Here is a 27,757-nt window from a genome sequence, read left to right on the forward strand (position 1 = left end):
CATTTCATAAGAACTTCCAAAGAGACAGTTCCCATATTAAATATCCCCTGGAGGTGAGGGAATCCTCCTAGGACATTTATCTACCATCTTTTATTCCTTTGCTCTATGAAGTTATAAAAGTTTGGCCATTTTGCTAATTAGTATTTTGGTATGTTTTCCTAAAACTATTTATAAAACAGACTTGTGTTTTATTAACAGTATTTCAAATTTTGCACTTTTGCAACTGAACTGCCCACCTGATTGGTAGCTAACATAACAAAAAAAGAGGGACATAAAGGAAGATGGGGCTTTTTTTCTTCTCAAAGCAACAATTTAATTGATGATAAAACTTGACATCTTGACTCTCCAATATTTAACAGATGATAAAACTTTATGAAGCATTCCTTCAATTATATGCATAGTTAATCTCCAGCATGAAAATTCTGATGAGGAGTGGACTCCAAAGATTTTACCAGGGTCATTATGCTTCATAAGGGATGAGCTCATTCTGAGGGCATTTCCACATTCATTACATTTGTAAACATCCTCACCAGTATGAATTATCCAATATTCTACAAGTTTTTCTAGATTAAAAGCTTCCCCAAATACGTTATAATCAAAAGATTTCTAGTCAATATGAATTTTCTTATATGTATCAAAGCTTTTATATCAGCCTGAAAGATGTACAACATTCATTACATTCAAAGAATCTCTCCAGTATGAATCAACTTCTGGTGCTTTGGGTTTCTACTCTAGGTGAAAGCATTCCTACATTTATTTCACTGACAGGGTTTCTCTTCAGTATGAATTCTTTGACGACTAATACAGGTTGCACTATTGCTAAGGACTTTATGAAATTTATTACATTCAAAGAGTTTTTCTTCAGTATGAATATCCTTGAGTGGTTATTAGTTGGCATATTGGATAGAGCATAAAACTTAAGAGTCAAGGAGCCCTAAACTGATGCTATCTGGGCAAGTTGCTTAACATTTCTGAGTGTCAGGAAACTCTAAGACAACTCTAATGGGTTGTGATCTACATCGGAAGATGGAGTTCGACACTTGAAATCACAAATCTTGGTCATAATGATGAATGAGTCCACTTATGTCTTTCAGTTTTCTACTCAAATTGAAAAATTTCTCACATTTTTTAATCACGAAAACTCTTCTCTCCAGTATGAATTCTCTGATGTGTAATAAAGTTGTTTTTTCCCCCTGCTGAAGGCTTTCCCAATTTCCTTATATTGAAATGGTCTGAAGTAGAAATTCTCCATTTTTTTCAGCAATGAGTTATTTCTGAAAGTTTTCTCACATTTGTTTATATTCAAAGGGGTTCTCTCTATTATGAATTCTATCATATGCAACAAAGTTCGGACTGTAAACACTTCCTCTTTCATTCCACTCAAAAAGCTTCATCCCAGCATGAGTTTTTTTATGTTCTTTCAGGTTTCCACTCCATTTGAAAGCTTTCTCACATTCATCACACTGAAATGGCTTCTCTTCAGTATGAATTTTCTTATGTCCTTTGAGGTTTTCACTACGGGTAAAAGCTTTCCCGCATTCCTCACACTGAAAAGGTTTCTCTCCAGTATGAATTCTCTTATGTTTATTAAGATCTCCTCTCTGGCTGAAAGATTTCTGACATTCATTACAATGAAAGGGTTTCTCTCGAATATGAGAGAATATCTGATGTCGAGCTAAGCTCTGGTTATTGGTGAAGGCTTTTTCACATTCATTACAACCAAAAGGAGTTTCACCTGTATGAATTCTCTTATGGGTGTTAAGGCTTCCCTTCCGACCAAAGGCTTTCCCACAATCATTGCATATATAGGGCTTCTCGCCAGTATGAATTCTCTGATGCTGCACAAGGAATGAGCAGTATCGGAAGCCTTTTCCACATTCACTACATTCAAAGTGTTTCTCTCCAGTATGAGCAATCTTATGTGCGTTAAGGCCTCCCTTCTGGCTAAAGGCTTTGTCACACTGATTACATTTATAAGGTTTCTCTCCAGTATGAATCCTCTGATGTCGCATAAGGGATGAACGGTGTCTGAAGGCTCTTCCACATGCATTACATTGAAAGCGTTTCTCTCCCGTATGAGTTATTTTATGTGTATTAAGGATTCCCTTCTGGTTGAAGGCTTTTCCACATTCATTACATATAAAGGGTTTCTCACCAGTATGAATTCTCTGATGTTGCATAAGAGAAGAACTGTACCTGAAGCCTTTTCCACATTCATAACATTTAAAAGGTTTCTCTCCAGTATTATTATTAATTACCCTACGTTTAGGAAGGTAAGGGGTGTTGCTGAAGGTTTTACCAAATGTATTCAATACATACGGTTTCTCTTGAGAATGAATTCGTTGATGGCGAGTGAGGTGTCTATTACTGCTGAAGACTTTCTCACACTCATTACATTCAAAAGGCTTCTCACCTGTATGAATTCTCTTGTGTGTTTTAAGGTTTCCCTTCTGGCTGAAGGCTTTTCCACATTCATTACATATATAGGGTTTCTCTCCAGTGTGAATTCTTTGATGCACAATAAGGCGTGAATTGTTACTGAAGGCTTTCTCACATGCATTACATGGAAAGAGTTTGTCTTCAGTATGAAATATCTTGTGTGTATCAAGGTTTTCTTTCTGGCTGAAGGCCTTCCCACATTCATCACATACAAAGAGTTTCCCCCCAGCATGACTTCTCTGATGTAGGGTGAGGTTTAAAATGCTACTAAAAGTTCTGCCACATTCACTACATTTAAGAGGTCTTCCTCGAGTATGTGTTCTATAGTAATGAATGAGGTTTGACTGATAATTGAAAGGTTTCCTGTACTTACTATATTTACAAAGTTTCTTTCCTAATTCAATTCTATTATATTTAATTAGGTCTGAAAATTGTTTGAAACTCTCTCCAAGTGTATCGTATTTATGGAGACTTTCTCCTCTAGGAAAACTCAGTTGTGGAATGAGGAAAGACCCCAGAATGAGCTTTCTCCCAAATATATTATAGTCATGAGTGACTGGTACCTGCCTTGGCTGTCTCTCTTGGTTTCCCTTTTGTCTCTCTAACCTGACATCATGATCCCAAGCTTCTCCCAAACTGCAATTCCAGGGGCCCTCCTTTGTGAGTCTCTCATTGAATGATTCTCCCATAGCAATATACTGCTTTGGAATGGATTCTTTGATTTCAAATCCTGTCTTCTGAATAAAGGAATCTGAAAGAAACAGAAAAGTGTCAATACATACTGTTGCCTGTGTTGGGAGAAAGAAAAGTGATTTATACTAAGTTCTAGATTTTGCCTTCTTATTCAAAGTGAATGACAATTAGCCGAGAAAAAGTGGAGCATTGAGGGAAGTGAGGAAGGAGAGAGTAAAAGAGCACCTAGCTGCCCAGAATTTAATGAATTCCATTCTAGGATATGGAAAAACTTTATAGATTTCATCAGAGTACCAATGTTGGGAATTCTTGGGAAAATGTGTCAATATTCAGAAAGAGGAAATATACTAATTCTGAGAAATGAAGATAAGCTTGAAGAAAATCTCCATCAAAATTCAAGAATCTATTATGAAAGAGATTATTTATAAACACAAATACCCTTATGAACAATGTAGAATGATACCTCACTTGTGTGGGAAAAATTTGATGCTATAAAGAGGCAGACAAAGATCTTTTATTCATTGAAAATCAGAGAAATGTGAATGTAAAGAAATATAGCTTCAAGGATACCAAAGAGATAATGGATCACTCTGAAGAAGTTATAGTTGCAAGGGACTGTGGTATCTCAGCTTATATGTATATGTGTACACATATATATATATATATGTACATGTTCCATGACTAAGGATGATAAACCTTTTTTTTTAAGTCACATAAACATTTGAACAGTGAGGTGTGATTTAAAATGACCTATAGATTTCATAGGGAAATTTAGAGAGTTTGTGACTTTTTAAAGGAAAGGTGAGTCACTGAGAATCAGGAGGTTCTCATTTAAGCCACTAAAGTATTTAAGAATAAGATACAGGAACCTGCAAAAACTTGACATAGAAGCTTGAGAAGAAGTGATGGGGGTGGGAGGCTGCTGATCTTTTCTGCCATCTACAATTTGAAAAGGAAAGGTGGTTGTTGTTGTTGTTTTTTTTAATCTGCTTTGATATTCTGGTGAGCTGGCTAAGTTTATCTGTCTAGCTTAAAAGAATCAACTTGTGCTCTGTTGCTGTGAGTGCTATTTGACAAAGCAGCATCCAGGTGAATGAATAATTAGAGTGGTCTATAAATATATATACATCCAAAAGATAGCTATTCTCATGATCTTTGCAATTCTCTGGTTTAAAGAGAACTGTTGTTCATATTAAGTAAAACTTTTGGAAATGGGAAGACCTCTAAGAAATCATTTAGAGCAAAGTGAGTAGAACTAGAACAACTTCCACAATTTACAACAACACTGAGAGAAAAACAACTTTGAAAGATTTTAGAATTCTGATCAATGCAACAAATAAATACGAGTCAAGAAAATTCAAGCTGAAACATGCTACTTACCTCCTACAAGGGAGGTGATGAATTTAAAATGAAAACAAAGACATAGATTTGGGGGTATAACTAACGTGGGGATTGGTTTTGTTGGACAATGCGTACTTACGATGAGGGTTTTAAGTTTTTAAAAAAAAATAGTTCAAAAGAGGAATAGTGGGAGGGACTGATTAAAATGCAAAGAAAAAATAAATGCTTTTTACAAAAAGTAACATTTTCTAAATTTTTTTTTGATGGTTAAGTGTAAACTGAAAGAGTCTGTAAAAACTATGTTTGAGTAGAGAAGAGAGGATTTTCCCACAACCGTCAAGTAGGGAATAGGGAAGCAGTTTTCTGTGGTGCAGATGTTCCAAAATGGACCAAAAACATCAAAGCCTACAGTCCAGAATTTTAAGTTACCCAAAATTATAGGTTTTCCTTCTTCTTGTGCTTTCCTGTCAAGTGCTTATAAGAGTATGCTTGCCCTTCACTAAAGATTAATGGAAGAGTATGATTCAGATTTATATGTGTATTGTGATTAATTTTATTTATGCATTGATTTTAATATATTAGTAGCTATGATATAATTATTATTATTTATTTTGTCAAATAAGCGGTTATATTTAATATCTACAAGTGTCATTGTGAATGCTGATTGTGTAGCTAGAATTAATTCAATGGGGTTTCAAGAGCTGGAGTGGCAAGGGAAGTATATTTCCCCTCAAAAGAGTTACCCGTGGGCCTTTGAGAGAGCCTGCATATAATCAGGTAATGGTGGTCTATCTGTGGGAATCTATACCTGCCAGGACAAGGGCAAACTGGAGTGAGTGAACCAACTCAGACAGTGAATGGGTATTGACATAGCCCATAAGAGGGGTTATATAGTGTCACATTATGGAGGTGGTCACATTAAGGGACACCCTAGGCATATACTGTCATATTATACCTAATCATAGGTAACTACCTACTATCTGATTTCTGTGCTCCAGCTCTGGGGTGGATATCATTGGAGAAGATAATAACATTGAGTTAATTGAACACACAAATTCAGGGCATGTCACCTTAGCTGGGGCCCAGCTCCCATCAATCCTACTCCATTTCTTATGTTCTGCATGACAATCCTATTCCAATTCTCTATTTTTAATTTCACAAGGACTATTCCATGTCATCTTCCTCAAACCACCCTCGGCGCCCCAACCCCAGCACTTACAGCAGAGGACCTAGGCTCTTACTTCACTGAGGAGAATGAAACCATCTGACACAAGCCTCCATTCCTTTGCTCAAATTTTCTCAGCACAATCATCCTTGCTCTCCTCTCTGCTAAGCACAGAAGTGAATTCCTACTAGTCACTAATGTAATTCTGCTTATCCACCTGATTCCTCGCCCTGTCCACTTCTCCCCAAAGTTCTCAATTACACGTTTTCTCTCTGGCAATTTTAATTTCTCATCTCACCACTGATTCTTTCATTCATCAGCCTACAGATATGCTCAGGTCTCTCGAGTCTTAACATTAAAAAAACAAACCCTAACACCTTCTCCTGATCTTCTAGCCCACACTGCTTACTACCTTGCTCCTCTCTCTCACTGCTAAGTTTCTAAAATGTGTATACATCTGACGCTCTGACTTTCTTCAATACGTACTTTCATCTCAGCCCCTGACAAGAGTGCTTCTGCCATGATTCTGGAACACAAATGATTTCTAAATCCCAGGACCTTTTCTCAAGCCTTATTTCTTACACCTTCTACACAATTTTGGCCTGTTGGCCGCTCTCCCTCCTACTAGATGCTTTCTCCTCCTATGGCTTCAGATACACCACATTCTCCTGCTCCATTTTCCTTACTGGCTTATCTTTTATTCTGATCCCTTGTTGTGGGTCTTCTTACGGACTAGTCATTGCCTCTCTTCTTTTCTACCAACACCCTATCTCTGGGCACTTTCACTTACTCTTATAAGTTTAACTTCTAAGTCTGTAAAGATGAATTCCCAATGAAGAGGAATCGTGGTACAGTGGAGAAGTCATAGGATCTGGGTTTGAATCCTGGCTCTGCCACTAACTATCTGTGTGACTGTGGGCAAGTCATTTAATCTCTCTGGATTCAGTTTCCTTATTGTCAAGTTGAGGGGGTTGGTCAAGATGGACACTGGCTATGATCCTATAAAGAGAGAAGATGAGTACGTGGCAAGGAATCTTGGCAAGTGTGGATGGCTAAGTAGTTGAAAGATAGATCATTAAGATGACTGAAGGTGAAACAGCTTAGAAGGGACACAGAAGGCAACAAGGAACACAGGATCTCAGAGGGAGACCGTCTAGTCCAGGAATCACCTTCACAACATCTCCAGCAAGGGAACTATTAGTCTTGCCTAAAACCCTTCAGTGAGAAGGAAATCATGACCTCTCAAGATAGCCCGTTTCAATTTGAGGATGCTCTAATTGTTAGGAAGTTTTCCTTTACATCAAGCCTGCACCTGACCCTACAACTTCTAATCTGCGGGCAATCAGTGGTCAATTTTCTTGCTTCTTAACGTTGCTGGAAAATGCCATCTATGCAAACCACTTCAATGATGCCGCAGGGAAGCCCAGGTGTGGCCACTCTGTCCTGTCCCATAGCCTGGTGCTGAAGGAGGCAGCTGCAGCTGCCAGTTATGTGTCTGACCTCTTCTATGACAGAGGCAATGTCAGGTCGGTCAACTCCCCTAAGGCAAATTTCTGGGAAAGGGAAAGTTGCTGAAGATGTGTGACCACGAATGTGAGAGTAGAAGGGGGACCTGAGGAATGATGACTGACTGCTAAATGCTAAGACGGAATTAGGGATGGATTCCAGAGAGTCCCACAGTGAACAAGGACTAGAGCATGATACAAGCTGGGCACGCCAGGTCTGGAGGGCAGCCTGTCGCGGGACTATCGATTCCATTCCTCCGGCCACTCTGGCCTTAAGATCACTGTCACCGAGGCACAGAGACATCTCTCTGCTCCAGGAGATGAGACTGCATCCTGCTATGGCAAGAGACAATGATCAGGATAAATCTCTTTCTGCTGAGACGGTTACATCCTCGTCTCTCTCTTCACCATAATTCAGATACAGTCTTTGTTCTGAACTCCTCCTCACTCGCCTCTTTCCAGCCCAATCCCTTTGCCTCCCAATGCCCCTGGAGATTTCCAGGAAGGCCTAATGCCTTCTCTTGGGCACACTAAAACGTACTCATCATGGAAGCCTCTTGGTTTCTGAATTACTGGCCTAACTGCTGTTTCCATGAAGACCTCTACGGAGACCAGCATGGTCTCCTATCCTTCCACATCTGATTTCCTGGTTTCCTTCCTCTGACTATGCTCCACCTTGTCAACGTTCTTCCTACAGTGAGGTGTCCAGAACCGAACACAATATTCCAGTTGTGGCCAGGCCAAGCCAGAGGCCAGTGAAGCTCTCACAGAAGCCCAGAGTCAGAAGGGACCCAGAGGCCATCCAGTCCAACCTAAACCAGACCGAGAATCCCATCTGAAGCCTCCCCAAAAAGGGTCACGAAGTGAAACGCTGCAGAGACGAGCCAAGAGGAGGACGTGAGAGAAAACCTTTGGAAGACAGAAGCAGAGAAGCAACAGCGGGAGTGGGAAAAGCCGTGGACTAGAGAGAGCGTCTGTCTGCAGCCTCGTTAGGATTCCAACCACCCGGGAGCCCGTGGACAAGACAAAAGCCCCTGGGCCTCAGCCTCCTCTGCTGCAAAATGGGAAGGTCAGTGCACGATTCACCTCACCTGGTGTCAAAGCACGCTGTCGGCTACAAAGTTCTATATGTACGTAAACTGTCACTACTACCACAGAGCTCCATAGCGACCACAAAGATCATGATCTATGGAACAGCCAGAGAGAAGACAGGTTTTAGCATATCTCAAGAGAAAGAGACCAAAGGAAGTGGAGCGACTATAGACAGCACTTTTGGGATTGTGGTTTGGGGCTTGAAAGGAATGAGAAAAAATGCAAGGTAAATACAAAAGGTAACAAGATGAAGAAAGACCTTGTTCTGTGTCAATCTTAAATATAGGTTGAGTATAATTATATCTGAAAACAGAAGGAAAGGAAACTTTGAAAAGCGAGAGATTAAAGATGTGAGGAGAAAACCACCACGGGAGGGGGCACAAAAGGGGAGGTGTGGCGGTGGAGGTGTTAAGGGTAGAAAGAGACTGGAGAACAGGCAGAGCAGAGTGAGTTATCAGCCAAATGACTGAAGTCAAAGAGGTCAGACGGCCGTGCCTCTTTTACAGAGGTCAGAGAGGCTTTAGGGAAAACATCCTAACACCCCTCAACGGCTCCTCCAAAGGATTCCATCTGTTTGACTTTCACTCACCTAGATAAGTGCTTATCAGGACTTCATTCTCTGTCATCCACGGTGTCTCTCTTCTTTCCAGATGGGAGATCACGTCTGGTTTGGAAACTGGGAGCCCTGCTCATAGGGATATAAATGGTAAAGTGCTGAGGAAAGAGACATCACAGATTTCAATCTTACCTTCTCCCTTTAAGGAGTAGAGGGCATGCTAGGAAGACCCAGACGATGGTACAAAGGACCTCTATACTGTGTTCCCAGGAAACAGTGGGGGTAGGTAATGGGGATGATCTGGCCTCAAAGAAATCATGTTCACGTAAGGTACACATGGTATGTTCATTCAGTCAGCAAGGAGAGACAGCTGGATGATAGTTGGGATTGAAAAGAACCTTCACAGGCATTGGGTTGAATCTAATAAGATGAAATTCTACAAGGATAAATGGAGTCTTATACTTGGGAACAAAAAACCAACTCCACAAATATAAGCTGGGCAAGGAATGGACAGACCACCATTGCCTCTGATACTCATTAGCTGTGTGACTCTGGGTAAGTCACTTAACTTCTCTCTGCCTCAGTTTCCTCCTCTATGAGGATAATAAGAGCACTCACCTCCCAGGGTTATCGTTAGGATCAAATGAGATATCTGTAAAACGCTTTGCTAACCTTAAAGCACTACATAAGTGCTAGCTATTACTATCATTATTATTATTATTATCATTATTTTATATCAAAGGACTTAGGAACCTCCACATTACGTGTAGCCATGAGAAGATCCCTGCATATAAAGTCAAAACTCAGTAAAATATTGCAGACATCCCACAGCTACTGGGAAACAAGAAGTCAAAGACATGGACAGATGATGATTCCTAATGGAAAAGCTGTCCTTACCAAGGAAGACAAAATTCTCATAGTTCTCCAGCATCACATCCCTGTACATATCCTTCTGGGCAGGCTCCAAGCGGTCCCATTCCTCCTGGGAGAAATCCACAGTCACATCTTGGAAGGTGAGTGATACCTGAAATGTCAAATCATATTTGTGCTCGCCCAAGAACCACTCCTCACAGGGAAAACCAGGAGGATGTGAAGGTGGCAGAAGAACTCACAGGATAAGGGTTTGGAGTATTCTCACTTCACTTGTGTGTCTATTTTTTTGGTCAGACTCTGAATCATATAGGAAATTCTGCTTTAGTACTCAAGGTCAACCTTACAAATCATCTCTCAAACTAAGCCCCAAGTACATTCTGCACTTTACTCCTGTAAGGCATTGTTCCTCCTCTATAATGAACATTTTGGTGGCTTATGGGGCAGAAAAGGAATGTTTACATAAGCAAAACTAGCAAATCTGCCTTAAGAAGAGATACAGAATCTTAGTCAAAACATTGAGAAAGATAGACTGTTTGGGGGACCAGAGAGAAAAATGCCCTCAAATAAACGTACTGAGAGAAGCTGTCTCATGACAGAGCATTGGCCGTAGGGCACTGTAGTACGTAAACTCATGTGAATGTGACTGTTTTCAGAAGTTACATCTAATTAGACATTATAAACCACCCATAGTGGTTTATAATAGTAATCTGGAGACTACGGGAAGATTCTGTAAGGACTGCTGGGTCATACTTGACGGAAAGGTAGACCTTTGGGGCTTCAGCTCACAAGCAGTAAATGGGTCACTGCTTATGGAGAAGCATTAGAGGGAGGAGGAAGATTGGGGGAGTGGGAGATGAGCAGATGAGAATAAGAGCAGGAGAGAAAGTTGAAGGCAGGAGGACAGGGACAGAAGGCACTGGAGGAGATGGGCAAAGTTGCTACCAGATGGAAGATTACAGTAAGCTGACAGGGACTGAGTCAGATGAGGGTATGAGTATCTGTAGGTGTTGGAAGCCTTTGGAAGAGCTGAATCCTGCTGCCCAACAGAGAGAATTCTCTGGGTTTTTTGCCATCTAGCAACATCTCTAGCTTGAGAGAGGAAACCTCTCAGGGACATCTGTGTTACCTTCTACTGCTTTCTCTGGTTTCAGAAGGACAAACAACAGGGAAAGAAAGGCCTTGTATCTATTTCTGTGACAACAGGCTTGGACTTTTCTAACAGCTAGCTGGATAAAACAGAATCCCTTGCTATTTGAAGAGCTGGATGAGGGAAAAGCTGCATGACTATATCACTGCTCTAGGAGAAACCCCTCAAGCAGCCCAGATCTTATCTGAGGAGTCTGGCAGTTCTCTAGCTTGAGGGAACTCATTGAAAGAGTGTAACACTTTCTCAGCACCATATCAACAAGGGATATGTGCTAAAAGAATTTGTCACTATCTCCATCTCCAAGGAGCTTACATTCTAACTGGGTAAGATGACATACATAAGGAGGAATGTGGAGGCCAGGGAAATGGGGTTATGGGATGGAGAGTTTCAGGCATGGTCAGTGGATCCATAAAGCAGTTAAGTGACAAGCCCTTTCCTCAAGCAATGGTACTATTGATTGATTACTGTGCCCAGGACAAAGGGTGGAAAAAGAAGAGGATGGGCAAATGGTACACTCTCACACAGCAGCAGGCATGTGGCAAGATGGTTTGGGCAGGTGGTAAGAGGGTATGTGAAAAAGCATTGTCTGGGGTTGTGTAGATATGGTGGCCTGGGTATGTTCAGTTATCAATGTGACTTTGCTCTCGGGCAGGAGTTGACGGGTATGTAGGGTGTGCTAGAGTCAGCTCCTAACAGCTCTCACAAATTTTCAGTGTGAGCATTTACAAATTGGCAAAAGTTGCAAATCAGGGCTTGATGTATTGTTTTCTCGATTGTCTAATAAAATGTTAATGTAGAATAAACCTAAAAGCATGTGGTGCACACATTTTTTTTTTAGAGATCTAGTTGCTAAGCACTTAGCAGACAGGTGGGTTTGGACTCACTGACTGAATACTCATATTAAAAAGATGGGCCTTTGTTTCTGGAAGAACACCAGGAGAGAATATTGGTGGTTTTTTTAAAAGACGTTTTTGAATTAAGAGCACCTGGGGATCATTGGAAAGTGTTACACAGCTTTCTAAACGCAAGCAAACTCATTTTCTCCTTTTCTCTTCTATTCTGTTTCAGTCTTAGCTCACCATCAGAAGTGTCTGTCCAGGATATACATACTGATGTATTATTACCTTGAAGGACTGCTCATACAACTCAGTATCTCATTTTGGACAGCAATCATGCTTAATCATTTGTTTTTTTTCCTATAGAGACTAGTCAGCTACTCCCTTGAATGGCCATTTATGGATCAATGAACATCTGTAGTACTTTGGGCCTTAATGAAATTAGCACCTCATGCACAACAGGAATATTTGAAGGTCCTTATTATATAAAGAGGATTCCTTTTCCATTTGGATTCTGGACAGAATATATCCTGTATCAGTATTAAACAACTTAATGTTAGCATACATCTTCCTGTTTAATGCCTTGAATATGTTTGTATCTATCAAGGAATCTTTTTTTTTTTTTTGGAGGCAATTAGGATTAAGTGACTTGCCCAGGGTCTCATAGCTAGTAAGTTTTTGTGGACCGATTTGAACTTAGGTCCTCTTGACTTGAGGGCCAGTGCTCTATCCAATGCATTCAAGGAATCTTGCAAAATATTAACATGTATTAAATACATCTTATTGGGGAAGAACTTCTTAGATTGCACTTTTCTATGAGTCAAATGCTTTTAAAAATAATCAGCAAACAATAACAGCAGAATCTTGCAATCCCTATACCTTATGATAAAACTGTGTGAATGTGAATTTGGTGTTCTACTGTAGAAAAGAGTTTGTAAAAGCCTAATTTTTCCATTCTCATATTTTATATAAAATGAAAAACAGGCATTTGGATTAGTCATCACTAGACTCGTAATATCATGGAGTTATAGCTGGGAGAGACCTCGAAGGGCACCTAGTTAACCCTCTCATTTTACAGTTGAGGAAATAGTTTAAATGACTTGCCCAAAGTCACTCAGATGGTAAGGATCAGCCAGGATTGGGTCCCAGGCTCTTTGACTCCAAATCCAATGCCTTTCTCACTGTACTGCTGCCTCCTATTAATCACATTTCAAAAATAATAGCGTCTGTGATTTCTTTCTAAACATTTATTACATATGAATTAATGAATGAAAAAGCATTTATTTAGCATTTACTGTGCACCAGGCACTGCACTGAACACGCGATACAAATATAAGCAAGCAGAGGAGTCCTTGCCTGCAAGGAACTCTAATTAGGGAAGACAACATACAGTGTTAGAAAGAGGGAGAATGGTGTACGCCGGTGGCTGCCTGGCTTGGAAATGAACAGGAAGACTGTGGCGACCTGGATTCCAGGCAAGATAAGGCAAAAAAAGGCTCAGGAATCAAGCCAGGATTCAGGGGCAGGGTCTGAGTTCAGATAGGAGGAGAAAGAGGAGCATAACCACAATGTGGGCAGCATGGTTTCGAAATAGCTTGGAAGTGTCATTTTTTCCTTTCTCCAACTATCACGAAAATTAATACTTTGATGCTAAAATGTTGTATCCTCTAGTACATATTTATTTTGTTTTTAAAACTATTTTAAATCAATACCTTTTGTTTTTACATCAAATTCATTTCCAAATGTATCCCACACTGTCCCCTACCCAGAAAACCTTTCTTTATAACAAAAATTTAAGGAGAAAAAAGAGAAGCAGTTCAGTAAAACCAAACAAGCCAATGACTGTGACAGGATGTGAATGACAAGCTTTTTAAAAGTGCTCACTAAGCACTGGGAATGCAGATACAAAAGAAAGGCTGGCCCTGCCCTTCAGGAGCATGGCACTGGCACCATGGTTAATAGCTAGAGGGCTGGGTTGGAGGTGGAGGCAGCATCTAGATGGCATGACAGAAAGTTGACCAGAATGGTTATGATTGGGCCTGTGGTCACCAATCAAAAAAGCATGCCCCAAGGTGTGAGCAGAGAGACTGGGTAACATGGTAAGAAGATGGCTGGGCACAACAAGGCTGGGACTGGGGCCAACTAGACATGGTAATAATATATGTAATATTCCACACCCACAGTTCCTTACCTTTGCAATAAAGGGGGGTGGTGTTACTTACCACTTAAAAACATATATAGTGTATACATAAATATACTTCTTGTTAGCACTTTATTTCATGCATCAAGGTATTACAGGGAAGACTTGAAATTTTTTCCTATTTGTGAGTTATGGATTTAATTTGATAGGAAATCCTAGCTTTCATTAAAGTAATCTAATGTGATTAAGCAATATTTTTCTGACTAGTCTACTGCAGTGGATAAGGAACTAAAAAAACCCAAAGTGTGATTGTTTTGATTAGCTCCCTAAAATATTCCTTTATTTATTTATTTACTTACTTAATTTTCTAACCCCTCAGAAACGTATTAGAAGCACCTTCTCTTAGAGTCCATTCCTACACATCATCTCGTTCATTAGTAAAAATAAATTTCCTGATAAGGCACCTATTAAGTGTTTATGATATGTCAGGCACAGAGTCAAGTAATAGGCATGCAAGTACATGCAAACAAGACAGTTCTTGCCCTCAAGGAGCTTACAATCTAATGGTGGAAGGCAACACATAGAGGGGAGCTGGAAGGACAGGGTAAAGGTATGCATATGGTAGAAACTTGTTTACGAGGTTTCTATGCCTTAGCACATGATCAGTTTTTTTAAAGGTGCCATGCACATTTGAAAAATAAGTAGATTCCTTTCTGTTACAAATTCAGTAGCGGGCAAGCGTCAATCACATCTAACTTCTCCAAAATTATATTCATTTCCTTTCTTATTTTTTGTTTGATTTTTCTAAATCTAAAAGACACACATCGAGGTCTCCAATTCTTATAATTGTATTGTCTATTTCTTCCTATAATTCAGCTAATTTTTCTTCAAGAAGTTAGATATCATGTGATTTGGTACATATATTAAATATGTATTAGCTCATTAGCTATAGGGCCGTTAAGGAAAATGTCATTTCCCTGTTTATCTCTTTTAACCCTCTGTATTTTTGCTGTTGCCTTGCCTGAGATCATGAATGTTATCCTTGCTTTTTAAAATTCACCTGAATCGTTAATAAGTTCTGCTCCAGCACCTAAATTTAACTTTCTGAGTCTTTGTTTCAAGTGTAACTCTTGTAAACAACGTATTGTTGGATTTTACTCTCTAATCTATTCTGCTACCCTTTTCCATTTTATGGATGAGTTCATGTCATTCATAGTCATGCCTTAATTGTATATTTCCTTCCATCATATCTTCTTTTGTTCTGTCCTCTTTTCTCTCTCTTTATAAAGGGGAGAAGTGGTCTGTTCCAACTCTTCTATTCCTCGTCTCCTCACCAAGCCCAGGCCCTGATCTCCGGTTCTTACATTTCTACACTTCAATCTATCCTTCCTTTATGATCAGCTCTCCAAAGTTGAAGCTTATTTTGCCTGTGAGTATCCCCTCCCTGACTCTATTCTCCCTTTTGTGCTCTCCTCTCTCCCTTCCCTTTTCTTACTGGTATTCTTGTTGAGTTTAACGTATCTTTGCACTAAATTTATTGTATGTATGTGTTCACTTTTCTTTCTCTGGCTCAGGTAAGAATGAGGTCATGAGAAGCATGCTCCTCTATCCTTCTGTCCATATTTGTAGACTCTTTTTCTTGAGCACCCCATTTACATTAAATAGTAAATTCCTCCCCCCTTTTCATTGTTTTTCCCTAGTGTATTTCCCCCTTTTTCTTTTTCTGAAAACCAAAAAAATTACCCCCAACCCTTGTATTTATCTTATTTACCTGAATACCTTTGTCACCCCTGGAGACATTAGGATTCTAAAAGGTTATTCATTTCTTCCCTGCTTAGTAGAATATAAATACTTCATCATTCTTTAGCCCCTTCTAATTACTCAAATACATTATCTTTGTAGGTTTCTTTTGACTCTTGTGTTTGTATTTGAAAGTTTATACTCAGCTCTAGTCCTTTCATTAGGACTACTTTAAAATCCTCTAGTTTATCAAAAGTTAAATTTCCCCTGTAGGATTATGTTCAAGCTTTGCACGGTAAGCTACTCCTGGTCATAAGTCATTATCTTTTGCCTTTTAGAATGCTATATTCCAAGGTTTTCTACCTTTGTTACAGCTATAGCATAGTCTTGTGTGATCCTGACTGTGGTTCCTTGGTTCTTGGATTCTATATGGTTCCTTGCAGTATTTTTTCCTTTAACTCGGAAATTTTACCAAGTGGCTATGCCATTCTCAAATGTTTTGAGTTGGGGATTTCTTTCAGTAGGCGATCGGAGATGCTTTCTATTTTTCACTTTACCTTCTGGTTCTAATAGATGTAAGCAGTTTTATTTTATGGTTTCTTAGAGTACCGCATCCACATCTTTTGTTTGGTCAGGGCTTTCAGGGAGTCTGTCAATTTTTAAATTATCTCTCTTCAAACAATGTTTCAGGTCGGTTGTTTTGGATAGAAAATACTAAGAAGGGAGAATAAGTGACTACATGGAACGAAGATCAACATTAGCAAACGGATAGAGTTCAGCCATTTTGGCTGCAGAAATTGTACGTGAAGAAATATGTTCCAGGATAGGCCCCAAACTCACAAAATGTTCTGGCTGTTGCAGTTATCTTCCTTGCTGATACAGTAATACTCACTGAGGATAAAAGTGTGTGTCTATGCTTTGCGTAACTGGAACAATGCTCAGAACAACCCAAATCCATCTCCCCTCGTTAACGAGGAAAATCTCTCTTGGATTTTGTGACTGGTCTTAGTCTGGATCTTTGTTAGTTTCGGAGGTTCTGCCAAGACCTGCTCCATCTACTCGCCACCTGGTATTACTCTCCAGGGCTGAGAAGTGCACCTCAGTCAGCGGCTGTCTCTTTGGGGGTAAGAACCAAAGGCAGGATTGGTAAGCTTCAGCTCTCATAAGCCCTAGTTAGCAGCTCCCTCTGTGTCTGGGTCTATTCAATTTTCTGTCATCCCTGTCTTTCATTTGTGGTGGAGACAAAGACTCCTGGGGCACACTTCTGCCAGAAGCCTTTTTGAAAGGGAAAAAACTGCCTAGAGATTACCATTTATACATATATATTTGTATACATATCCATACACATACACACAAAATGTATGTAATATGTGCTATGTATTTATAATAATATAAATGTGTATCTATACACCTGTGTGTATATATACCTATATATGTATACGTATAAGCAGACTAGCCTAATGGACGTAGAGCTGGGCTCAGAGCCAGAAAAATCTGGGCTCGAGTCCCACCTCCAACACATTATGGCAATGTAACCCTGAGCAGGTACATTTACCTTTCAGAACCCCAGGCAGTGTTCTAAGGTAATAAGTGGTATAGAAGGTGCCAGTCCGCATTAGCAGAGAGCATTTAATCATCAAGAATTCACTATACAAATGAAATCACAGGTCTGGTTCAAAAAAAAGTCATAAATAAATGAAGAGAACTCAATTTTCAAGGCTAGGCTGCAATAAAATAGAGGGGAAAAAAGGAAACACTATCCAAATTCATCTAAAAACAGAACGCCACAGTATTCAAATTACCAAGGGGATAGTTTATGGAACTAGACAAAATAATAATAAAATTCATTCTGTGAATCAAAAGGTCAAGAATTCTTTAAGAAAGAATGAAAAATAAAAACCAATGCTAGGCATGTTAAGATCAGAAGTAGCATTGCTAAATTTTAATTTACATTATACAGCAGTAATTATCAACTCTATCTGGTCCTGAATAAAAAAGGTGACCAGTGGAAGAGACTGGATAAGTAAGGTTAGAAGGAAATGTGTGTAGCAATCTAATTTTTAACAAATTTAAGAATACATAGTACTTGATATAGAACTCTTTATTCATGGACTACTGAAACTACTGGAGAGCAATTTAAATGAAAATATGCTTCAACCAGCATGATTTGGCTACGCTGTAATAAATTCTAGAGATAAATCCTATGCAAGTTAAACTGTAAAAAATAGATAATGAAAGTTTCTCCCACAACCATAGATAACCGATAATTTTAAAAGTTTTTATCGATGCCCTTTTTTATACCAGACATTTCTTGATATACTTCCCTCCCAACTTACTTTTTCTTGTAACAAAAACAAATAAAGCCAAACCAAAGCAGCAACCACATCTGACAAAAGTTTGAAACATTTGCAACCACAGTCCTTTATCTCTCCACGAAGAAGAAGATGTGTTTTACTCTGTCCTTTGGAACAAGACTGGTCCTTGCATTTAATCTAGGCTTGGCTATTCTATTGGTTTCTTTATTCTCAGTGTTTTAGTCATTGTGGATATTTTTTTTTCTGATTCTGCCTTCTTCATTCTGCATCAATGCACACAAGTCTTCCTGTGTTTCTCTGAAGCCCTTATACTTGTTGTTTTTCATACATTTATATGACACAAATTATTGAGACATTCCCCTAATGATGGAAACCCAATGTGTTTCCAGTTCTTCACTCAAACAAACAGGGCTGCTATGAATACTGTAGAATATTCATATTCTAAAATATTCTGTCTTTGAAATCATTAAAGTCAATGAGTCAAAGGGTATGGGAACAAGCTTGCAATCAGATCCAAAAAAGGCAGCATCACAAAAGGTAAAATCAATTACTTCAGTTCAATCGAAACAGGAAGCTTCTGCTGGACACCTTCTCTCTCTCACACACACACACACGCACACAAACACACATACAGATCAAATAAAAATGAGAGATTCAGAGTGGGGTCAATGTAGTGACCAACCATGATTCCTGAAAGCTGCTGATGAAGCATGCTACAGATCTTCTAACAGAAGGGTGACGGAGAATGAACCACACAAAGGTAGAAATGGGCAATGTGGGAATCTGCTTTGCGTGACTATCCATATTTGTTATAAAGATTTTGCTCTTTTTTCATGAGGGGAGGAAGGAGGTGTGAGGGAGAGAAAACAGATACTCACTTAAAAAAAGAAAATTTAGAAATGAGATATGAACTAACATTTCTGAAAATGTGAAATGTACACTATCAACCAACCACCAGCTCAACATTGCTAGCAGTCAGAGAGATCCAAATTAAAGCAAGTTTGAGCTTTTTCACCTCACATGCATTAAATTCCTCAAGATGGAAAAAATTCCCCTGTTTGTGGGGATATGAGAAAACAGGACGTATTCACAGCTTATGAAGTTATGCATTGGTCCAAACAAAATACTATGCAATTAAGCAAGAAAAGTTAGAAAACTGTTTGCGTGCTCTGATCCAGTTATTAGGTCCCACTACAGGGTTGATACAGAAAGGAGGTTATTGCCAACAAGGAAATGTCTGCCCAAAAATATCTGTAGCAACACTATTTGCAATGGGGAAAAAAAGTGAAAATAAATTGTCATCTCAAAGACTGAACATTACTGTGCTATAAATAATGATAAATAGGAAGATTTCTAAGAAATATAGTATGATATATATATGAAACAGCATAAAAGGCAAAATTAAGAGGACAACATACACAATTACTTCAACCGTGCATATGAAAACAAATTTAAATGGCAAACAAACGAGATCAAGAACAGCATTTATAAGTGGAAAGAATGTTGGTCTGGGGGTTTGAGGACCTAGGTTCAATTCTGGCTGTACCAATTATTACCTATGAGAACCTGAACAAATTATTTAACCTCTCTGGCCTGTTTCCTTATCCATAAAATAAGGCAATTAGACCGGATGACCCATTAGGTATCTTACAATTCTAAATCTATGAACACTGGACTACAATAGTAATAGCTTATAATATATCCCTTCTTTTAACCACTAAAGGACTAAGGCTGCATGTACTATTTGGTCACAACCACTCATTTATGTTGTTTTACTTACCTTTTTTCCAAAACTACACACTGTAGGGGATTCAACTGGGAGTAACTCATGGGTATCTATGATGCATCAAAACAAAATTTATCAATACAGTTATTTTTAAAATCAATTCTGGTGAGTATATCTTTCTGTGTCAACAAAACTTTAAAGATAGGCAGTAGGCCTTGGACTTCTTTGCCTCAGTACTAAGAACAGATGAATGAATTTTCAAAGGATGGGAGGTCAGAGAAAAGACCCAAGGCAAGTGAGGAATATTCCACACAGAGGACCAGAGTGCATTTCGAGACTCAGGTTCTAGTTCAGGTTTGGTCACTGGTAAATTTGATTAAGACATCACCTTCTTTAGGCTTTGACTTCCTCGTGAATCAAATTAGGGGTGATTTCTAGCATTTCATCAAGTTCTAATAATCTATGAATTCTATATCATCTGTCAGAAAAACCAGTCTTCTGAGGTAGGGAAAACTGACATTTAAACAAAATAGGGGATAAGAGAACGAAGGGTCCACACTTTGAGAAAAGGAATGGTATTTTGAGAAAGAAGAAATCCTAACTCACCTGGGATCTGGCTGGTAGGAGACCAGAAGTCATTTCCATCTCCTCCTTGATTTTCCTTTCTTGGGGAAGGGCAGAATCTTGAGAAGTCAGAACTGAAGGACAAGAAAGAAATCAAGAGGGAGACCAAGTCCTTCCTTGGAGCTCACAAGCCCATTGCAGTGGAATTTCCCACCTATGATTTGGGTGTGATTCTCCATGGTCCTTAGAGAGGGGGAGGTCAAAAGGAACCCAGAATCAGATACATCCTCTACTAAAATCAGAGGGAAAGCTCATGGATATAATTTCCTGAGGACAGATCAAAATATGAAATCTAAGAAAAGTTGAAAAATAATAAAAAAGCACCTGACTACCTTTGTAGAGTTAAAATCTCAAGGCCCCAAAAAAACTATACCCCTATTCTAGCCCTGAGCAACTAATTGCCTGCTGGCCAAACTTATAGATACCAAACATACTAATAAATGAAATACTGAACAAAAGGCCCTAAGCAATTGTCAACCTGTTAACTGTACCTACTCTATGTACCTTAGAGACTGGAGATTTGCATGGTGAAGTTAAAGGTTAAATCAAAAAATCAGGCCATAAACAAACGTTAGCACTTTTGTTCTTCGTATGGGCTCACAGGACTACTCATGCATGTCCAGTCACAGCCATGAAGAACAGGTTCTTATCTCTATGAGCAGATCCAAAGTCAGTCCAGGGATGAGTCCAATTCTTTCCTCACTTCCTTTTCTCTCACCTTCGGCCCATCAACCCATTACCAAGCTAAAAAGTTTGAAAGCACAGATCTGGAAGCAAGGTAACAGATAACAATGCCGTGCTTCCCCACCAATCACCACTGTGGAGCCCCACAAAGTGGAAGCATCCCTAACATGGGACATTTCCTGTACAGAAATGGAGAGCTGAGAATCTACCTTCAGAGCTGCCCCATCACCACCCTAATCTGGACAAACGTGGGAGAACTGCAGCATCCTTCCCACTCCAGCGGGCAGAAAATAATGTCCTTTAGAAAAAATTAACTTGGATAGACAAGCTTTATGCATGGTTCTTCTCCTGTTCTCCTTCCTAGTGCAGATGCTGGCTTACCATCCCATCATTGATTTGGAGAGGCCTCGGCTGCCAAATATTCAATCTGAAATACCCAAATGGATCTGTGATCCCACTACCATGGAAGTTCATTCTGATGAACCCACCCACAACCCATCCATGCTGGTCCATCCTGTGGAATTCTTGTTCATATCCTTCCATAAATTTGCCAAATGGTGTCTACCCATAGTGCTTAAGGACTTCCTTGATTTCTCCTGGGGCTGCCCACCTGTCATCCCCTGCCTTCACCACATGACCGGCCCATCTTTCCCTCTAGCATACTTTCTTTTTACGGCGTCTTTACTCCTATTCTTGAAGTTCTTCATCTGATACATAACCACCAGGTTCCTCTCCATTGCTCTCTATATAATATGCATTTGCAATTTTTCAGAGACTGTTATATTCTACATCTCACTGTTATAAAACAATTCTGGTAGAATGCTCATACATCTCTCTCTTTTTCTCTCTCTATATCTATATGTCATATGTACATACATATATATGTGTATATATATACACTAAATATGCTATATATATCACATATATACACTGCATACACATGTATATGTGTACCTATATAGTATAGTAATATATATGTGTCTATTGTATACACATAAACACATAAAACGTTAGAAAGCTCTATAGGTTGTTGTTATATGAGTACTGGACATTCTCCATCCACTTGGTCTCTCCCGTTTGGATGGTTGGGCCAATTTCTAATGAGTGGTCACAGATATTCTGGAGCTTGAGGCCACCAGCACAATGTCATCTATGAATAGGAGCATCAGGAAGCCCCCATCACCCACAATCCTGCCAAATGTGAGATTTCAAACAGATTGGAGATACTGGAACTCATACAAATAGGTTTTATTCAAACTGGAACGGAATGAACAACACTAATGAGTGGCCCGGATTCACCAAGGTACCAAAAGACCTGAGAGAGGTAACTGTGGAGCTACCTCAGTGAACTCTGAAAAATGATGGACATGAGAGAGAGGTCCCAAACTGGAGAAGGGTAAACATCTTCTGAATTTTTTATAACAAGGGAAGTCCTTAAGCACTATGGATACAGACTCTGAGGCAGGGTTGATGCCTCCTGGGTTTGCTCCTCTCCTATGAACACAGCCACCACTGTAGGTCAGGTCCTCCCTTCACACCCACACTGCTCAATGGTCTCTCAACGGTCTTCCTCCCTCTTCCACAAAGCAGCAAAAATGGTTTTCCTACAGTGCAGGTCCAACAATATCACTCTTCTACTCAATAAACTTCAACAACTCCTTATTACTTCTAAGATCAAATATACATTCTTCTGTTTGGCACTGAAAGCCCTTCACCACCTGGCCCTAACCTACCTTTCCAGACTCACTGTACATTTCTCCACATAATCCTCCATTTCTCATCTTTATGCTACAATGGACCCCCTCCTCAAGTCCTCTTTGTTTTTTTTTTTAAACAAGCCCCTTGTTTTGTTTTGTTTTGTTTTCAAAAACACCACCAGGTAGTTCTTCCTGATTTCCCAACCCCTCCATAGGAACTAGTGGCTTCCACCTCTGATTTATTGTCTACTATGTGCCAGGCACTGTGCTAAGGGCTGGGGAGACAAAGAAAGATAGCAACCCCTGCTCTTAAGGAACTCACAATCTAATGGAGGAAACAGCACGCAAAAAACTATTTACAGGCAAGCTATATACAAGACAAATTGTAGAAAATAAACCAAGGGAAGGCACTAACATTAAAAGGGATCAGGAAAGGCATCCGTAGAAGGTAGGATTCTGGCTGAGACCTGAAGGAAGACAGGGAAGCTAACAGGCAGAGATGAGGAGGGATAGAGTTCTAGGCTGAGAGAGAACACATGAAATTGTGTAGATTCAGGAGACAGTGTGCCTAGACTGAGGAACAGCAAAGAGTGTCACTGGCCTCCGGATTGCAGAGTATATGGGGGGAGTTTAAAGTGTAAGAAGACTGGAAAGGAAGGGGGCAGGCTATAAAGGACTTTGAACATCAAACAGGATTTTATATTTGATACTGAAGATAATAGGAGTTGACTGAATAAAGAGGAGTGACATGGTTAATCTTGTGTTTTAGGAAGATCAATGTGATAGCTGAGTGGAGGATGGACTGGAGTGTGGAGAGACATGACGAGGGAGATCAGTCAGCAAGCTTTGCAATAGTCCAGGTGGGAGGTGATGAGGGTCTGCACCAAGATGGTGTCAGGGTCAAAGGAAAGAAGGCGACATATATAAGAGATGTTCTAAAGGTAAAAGCAACAGGACTTGGCAACTGATTGGTTAAGAGGAGTGAGACAGTGAGAAGTTGAGGACCACACCTACAGATTGGCTATGAGGAGTGAGACAGAATGAGAAGTTGAGGATGACACCTAGGCCGTAAGCCTGGGTGAATGAGAGGATGGTGGTACCCGAGGGAAGGTAGGAAGAGGGGAGAGTTTGGTGGGAAAGAGAATGAGTTAAGTTTGGGGTATGTTTTGTTTAAGATGTCTAGGAGACATCCAGTTTAAAATGTCCAATAAGCAGCGGTAAATATGAGACTACAGTTCAGGAGAGGTTAGGACTGGACAAATCTGAAAATTATCAGTATAGAGATGATAGTAGAAACCATGGGAGGCGAGGAGATCACCAGATGAAACAGTAAAAAGGGAAAAGAGAAAATGGCCAAGGATAGAGCTTTGGAGGACACCTATTGTTAAAAGAAATAACTTGGAAGAAGATCCAGAAAGGAGAATGAGAAGGAACAGTCAAACAGGAAGGGGGAAAACCAGGGGAGAAGAGCATCACAAAAACCTGGAGAGATAATATCCAGAAGAAAAGGGGGAATTGATGGTGTTGAAGGCTGCAGAAAGGTCAAGAACGGTGAAGACTTTGAGGCCATAACATTTGACAATTAAGAAATCACTGGTAACTTTGGAGTGAGTAATTTCAGTTGAGCAACAAGGTCAGAAGCCAGATTGCAAAGAGTTAAGAAGAGAGTGAGAGGAAAGGAAGTGGAGGCACTGATTGTAAACAGCCTTCTCAAGGAGTTTAGCCAGAAAAGGGAGAAAAAATATAGGACGCTGGCTAGCAGGGACGTATGGATAAAGTGAGGGGTTTTTGACATGGGAGACATAAGCATGCTTGCAGGTACTAGGGAAGCAGCCAGTAGACAGAAACTGAAGATTAGCGTGAGTGGGGATGGCAGAGTGAGAAATCTGCTGGCAAAGACAGGAAGCAGTGGGACCACTTGGTGCACGTAGAAGGACTAGCTTACAAGGAGAAAGACCACCCCTTTGTGTGAAATAGGAGGAGAAAGTGGCAGAAGGTGACGTAGTGATGTGAGATGAGGAAAAGGGGAGAAAAGGGAGCTCTGAGTGAATAGCTTTCACTTTTTTCAGTTAAGTGTGAGACAGGGTTCTGAGAGGGTGGGGAGTGGGGGGGAGCCATGGGAAGTTTGGGATAAAGGGGTTTGGAAGAGTGGCTGTGGTGAGTGGGATAGTGAGCTAATTAGGGAGAGGCAAAAGGGCTACACCATAGCCCAATTGAGATTATGTAATATAAATTTGTAGTGGACCCTGCCAGCATGTTGTCACAATTTTCTTAACCATTCAATAGCACCTATAAGGAGTGAAGCAGTGTGGATGGTGGGAATGATTCAGGCTGAGGCTTGGCAAGGCAAGATTGATGACAGGACAAGGGAACAAGGCACTCTAGAGAAGAGAAAGTGTAGGGTTGTACTGTTTGAAAAGGGGTGAAGACGGGGAAGGATGGAGAGTGTAGCCACTGTAGGGGTGCTGGCTTGGGAAAGAACTAAGGGGTCATGAGATCAGAGGTCACACTGAGGAGAAAGACTAGGTTTGGAGGTTGCAGGGCAGAGTGAAAGGTGGCATGACAATAGTTACAATGTGATCAGATACAGGCATTTCAAAATGGAGCTAGTTCATTTGTAGGCTATGGCAAAACCAAGGGTGTGACCATTTTTGTGTGTGGCTAAGATGGGGTGGTGGAGTAGGTCACAGGAAATGAGTAAATGGAGAAATGACAGGTTAGATGAAGGATTATCAGTATGTTACGGTGAAGTCCCCCAGTATAAGGCAGGAATTAGGGAGGAGAGAAAAATTGAGTCAGGAACAAAGGAAAGCATCTTGGAGGGTGTCTCCCAGCAGACTCCTGAGTGGGTAATAAATATGGACTGAATGACCTTCACAGATGTTACTGAATGATGGTGGCAGGAGAGCCTAGAAGTGGTGATAGAGAACAACAAGTATTCCGACTCTCCCACCTTTGCCAGGGGAAATAATGAAAGTGCAACCAGTGCTGGAAAGGGTGACCAGGGCAGCTGTACCATTAGATACAAATACAATGTATTTATTTTGTATAGTATGCATTTGTGGACTAGAGCATCGGACTGAATGAAACAAGATGAAATTCAGTAAGAATAAATGTAAAATGTAAATTATACATGGGTTAAAAAAAACTTCACATGGAGAAGATGGGGGAGATGGCAGTTTATCTGAAAACAACCCAGTGAACAAGACTGAAAAGAGTCAGGCAGGGGTTTTAATGGGACACAGGTTCAATGCGACCACAATTAAGGGGCAGCCAAAAAAAGTTCATACAATCTTGGGTTGCATTAAGAGAGAACTAAGTTTCAGACAACAATTCCTTCATATTATGATCTCATTCCTAGTACTATGTTCTGTTTGGGCACTGGAAGTTAAGAATGTTGATAAAGTAGATTGTCCAAAGGAGGGCAACCAGAACGGCTGGAGGCTTTGAATTCACGTCACAGGAGAATCAACTGAAAGACCTGGACATGTTGAGTTTGGAGAAAGGAAACTAAGAAGGGAATAATAACTATATTCAATGATTTGAAAGTCTGTCACAAGCAAACAGGATTAAGCTTGTTCTGTTTGTCACAGGAGGTCAGAATTAAGAATAAGGTGTGAAAGATGACAAGGAGCAAATTTAGGCCTGATGTCAGGAAAAACTTCCTAACAGACAGAGATGTCTAACATCGGAATGAGCTGCCTTATGAGAAATGGGAGACTGCTCCTCCTTCGTCCTCAAGCAAGGCAGGATGAGATTTGTTGGGTAATGTCTAGGGGAGCTTCTTTTACTAAGGATGGCAGCATGGAACTAGAAGTCCTATGAGGTTCCTTCCAGCTCTTGAGTTCTATGATAGGATGTCATCTCAAGGGCAGGGGCTGTTTCATTTTCATCTTTGCATCCTGGCAGCAGCACAGTACAAGGCACACAGCAGACGCTTAATAAACGATGATCAGATTGTTTAAGCTCACACAGCTATTCCACAAACAGTAAAAACGGATTAGGCAGCAAAAACAGCATTCAAATATGAGAAGGAGAGATGGGGAGAAAAGGGAAGAAGGGGAAAAGAAGGGTGAAGCACAGAGAAGGGGTGAAGGGGGAGAAGAGAAGGGACCAAGGGGTAAAAGGGGTGAAGGGGGAGAAAAGTAGAAGAGAGGAAGGAATAAAGGGGAAGAAAGGGATGAAGAGGGAGAAGATCAAGGGGGAGAAGGGGTTGAAGAGCCAGAAAAAGAGGGCAAAAGGGGAGAAGAGAAGAATAAACTAAGGGGAAGAAGGGGTAAAGGGGGAAAAAAGTAGAAGAGACAAAGGGGTAAAGGGGGAAGAAGGGACGAAGGGAGAGAAGAGAAAGGGGGAAAGGTAAAACGAGAAAAGAGTAGAAGGAACGAAGGAGAGGAGGAAGAAGGGATGAAGGGGGAGAAGAGTAGAAGGGGTGAAGGGGAAAAAGGGGGGAAAGGGCAAGAGGAAGAAAAGAAGGGATGGACAAAGGGGTAAAAGAGGGGAAGGAATGAAGGGGAGAAAGGGTAGGGGGGAAGGGGATCAGGGGGAAAAGGGGACGGGGAAAATGGATCGCGGGAGAAGGGATTAGAACAACGGGTGGAGGGGGGAGAAGTGGGGTCGGGGTAAAGGACGAAGGGCGAGAAAGAGGTGCGGGTCCGGAAGGTCACAGAAGGCAGATCTGCAGGTTCTGTTCTCACCATATGACCCCCAAAGTTCCCCTTCGGACACGTCCTCTCCCACCCCTCCCCCCACCCCAGGACCCCAGCCCAGCAGAGCCCCTGCCCCGCCCCTCCCCCCAACAGCTCACACTCACACACAGTGCCCCGCCTAGCGCCCCTCCCCCACCCCTCCCCCACGCCCAACCCCCTCCTGGGCCGGCTCCGCCCGGACTCGCCCGCACTCACATTCACACGCTCGCTTTCATCCTCTCGCACACGTACGTGCGCGCACACACATTCACCCCACTCACCAGCTCACCTGCACTGAGCTCGGCGAAGAAGTAAGGGCGGAAAGCCCTGCCCCGCCCACTCACCTCTGAACTGCGCCTGCGTGGATTGAGTCCAGAACTACGACTCCCAAAAGCCACTGGGGTGGGGACTAGTCGAATTGGAACAAGCAGGACATGCGTGCTTAGAGCGGTTACCTCGGGATGGATTCTGGGAAGCAGATTATGGTTCCAGGACGCAT

General features: G+C 40.8%; 1 protein-coding gene across 3 annotated transcripts; it reads right to left on the reverse strand.

Moving 5' to 3' along the window:
• On the reverse strand, positions 1-27,757 carry LOC114040652 (zinc finger protein 260-like). Of its 3 annotated transcripts, none has more exons than XM_027858757.1 (5): positions 27,548-27,589; positions 20,175-20,266; positions 9,689-9,815; positions 8,825-8,920; positions 1-3,190 (listed from the first exon to the last, which is right to left on the reverse strand). In XM_027858757.1, the coding sequence occupies exons 2-5, from the start codon at positions 20,211-20,213 to the stop codon at positions 1,287-1,289; spliced, it is 2,166 nt and encodes a 721-aa protein (XP_027714558.1). In that variant the 5' UTR covers positions 20,214-20,266; positions 27,548-27,589; the 3' UTR covers positions 1-1,286. The 3 variants fall into 3 exon arrangements, with proteins under 3 accessions (XP_027714558.1, XP_027714559.1, XP_027714560.1); XM_027858758.1 differs by lacking the exon at positions 27,548-27,589 and adding an exon at positions 27,603-27,757 and having other exon boundaries at positions 201-3,190; XM_027858759.1 differs by having other exon boundaries at positions 201-3,190; positions 27,540-27,560.

This window comes from Vombatus ursinus, unplaced genomic scaffold (genome assembly GCF_900497805.2).
Source record: "Vombatus ursinus unplaced genomic scaffold, bare-nosed wombat genome assembly UNPS02013930.1, whole genome shotgun sequence".
Taxonomy (NCBI): Eukaryota; Metazoa; Chordata; class Mammalia; order Diprotodontia; family Vombatidae; genus Vombatus; species Vombatus ursinus.

Bases quoted from the DNA above. Each gene is read 5' to 3' on its own strand.
- LOC114040652 (XM_027858757.1), bottom strand. From the start codon at position 20,213: ATGGAAATGACTTCTGGTCTCCTACCAGCCAGATCCCAG. The intron at 9,816-20,174 runs GTGAGTTAGGAT...TTGACATTTCAG, and splicing joins TCCTACCAGCCAGATCCCAG to GTATCACTCACCTTCCAAGA. The intron at 8,921-9,688 runs GTAAGGACAGCT...CCCTATGAGCAG, and splicing joins TGAGAATTTTGTCTTCCTTG to GGCTCCCAGTTTCCAAACCA.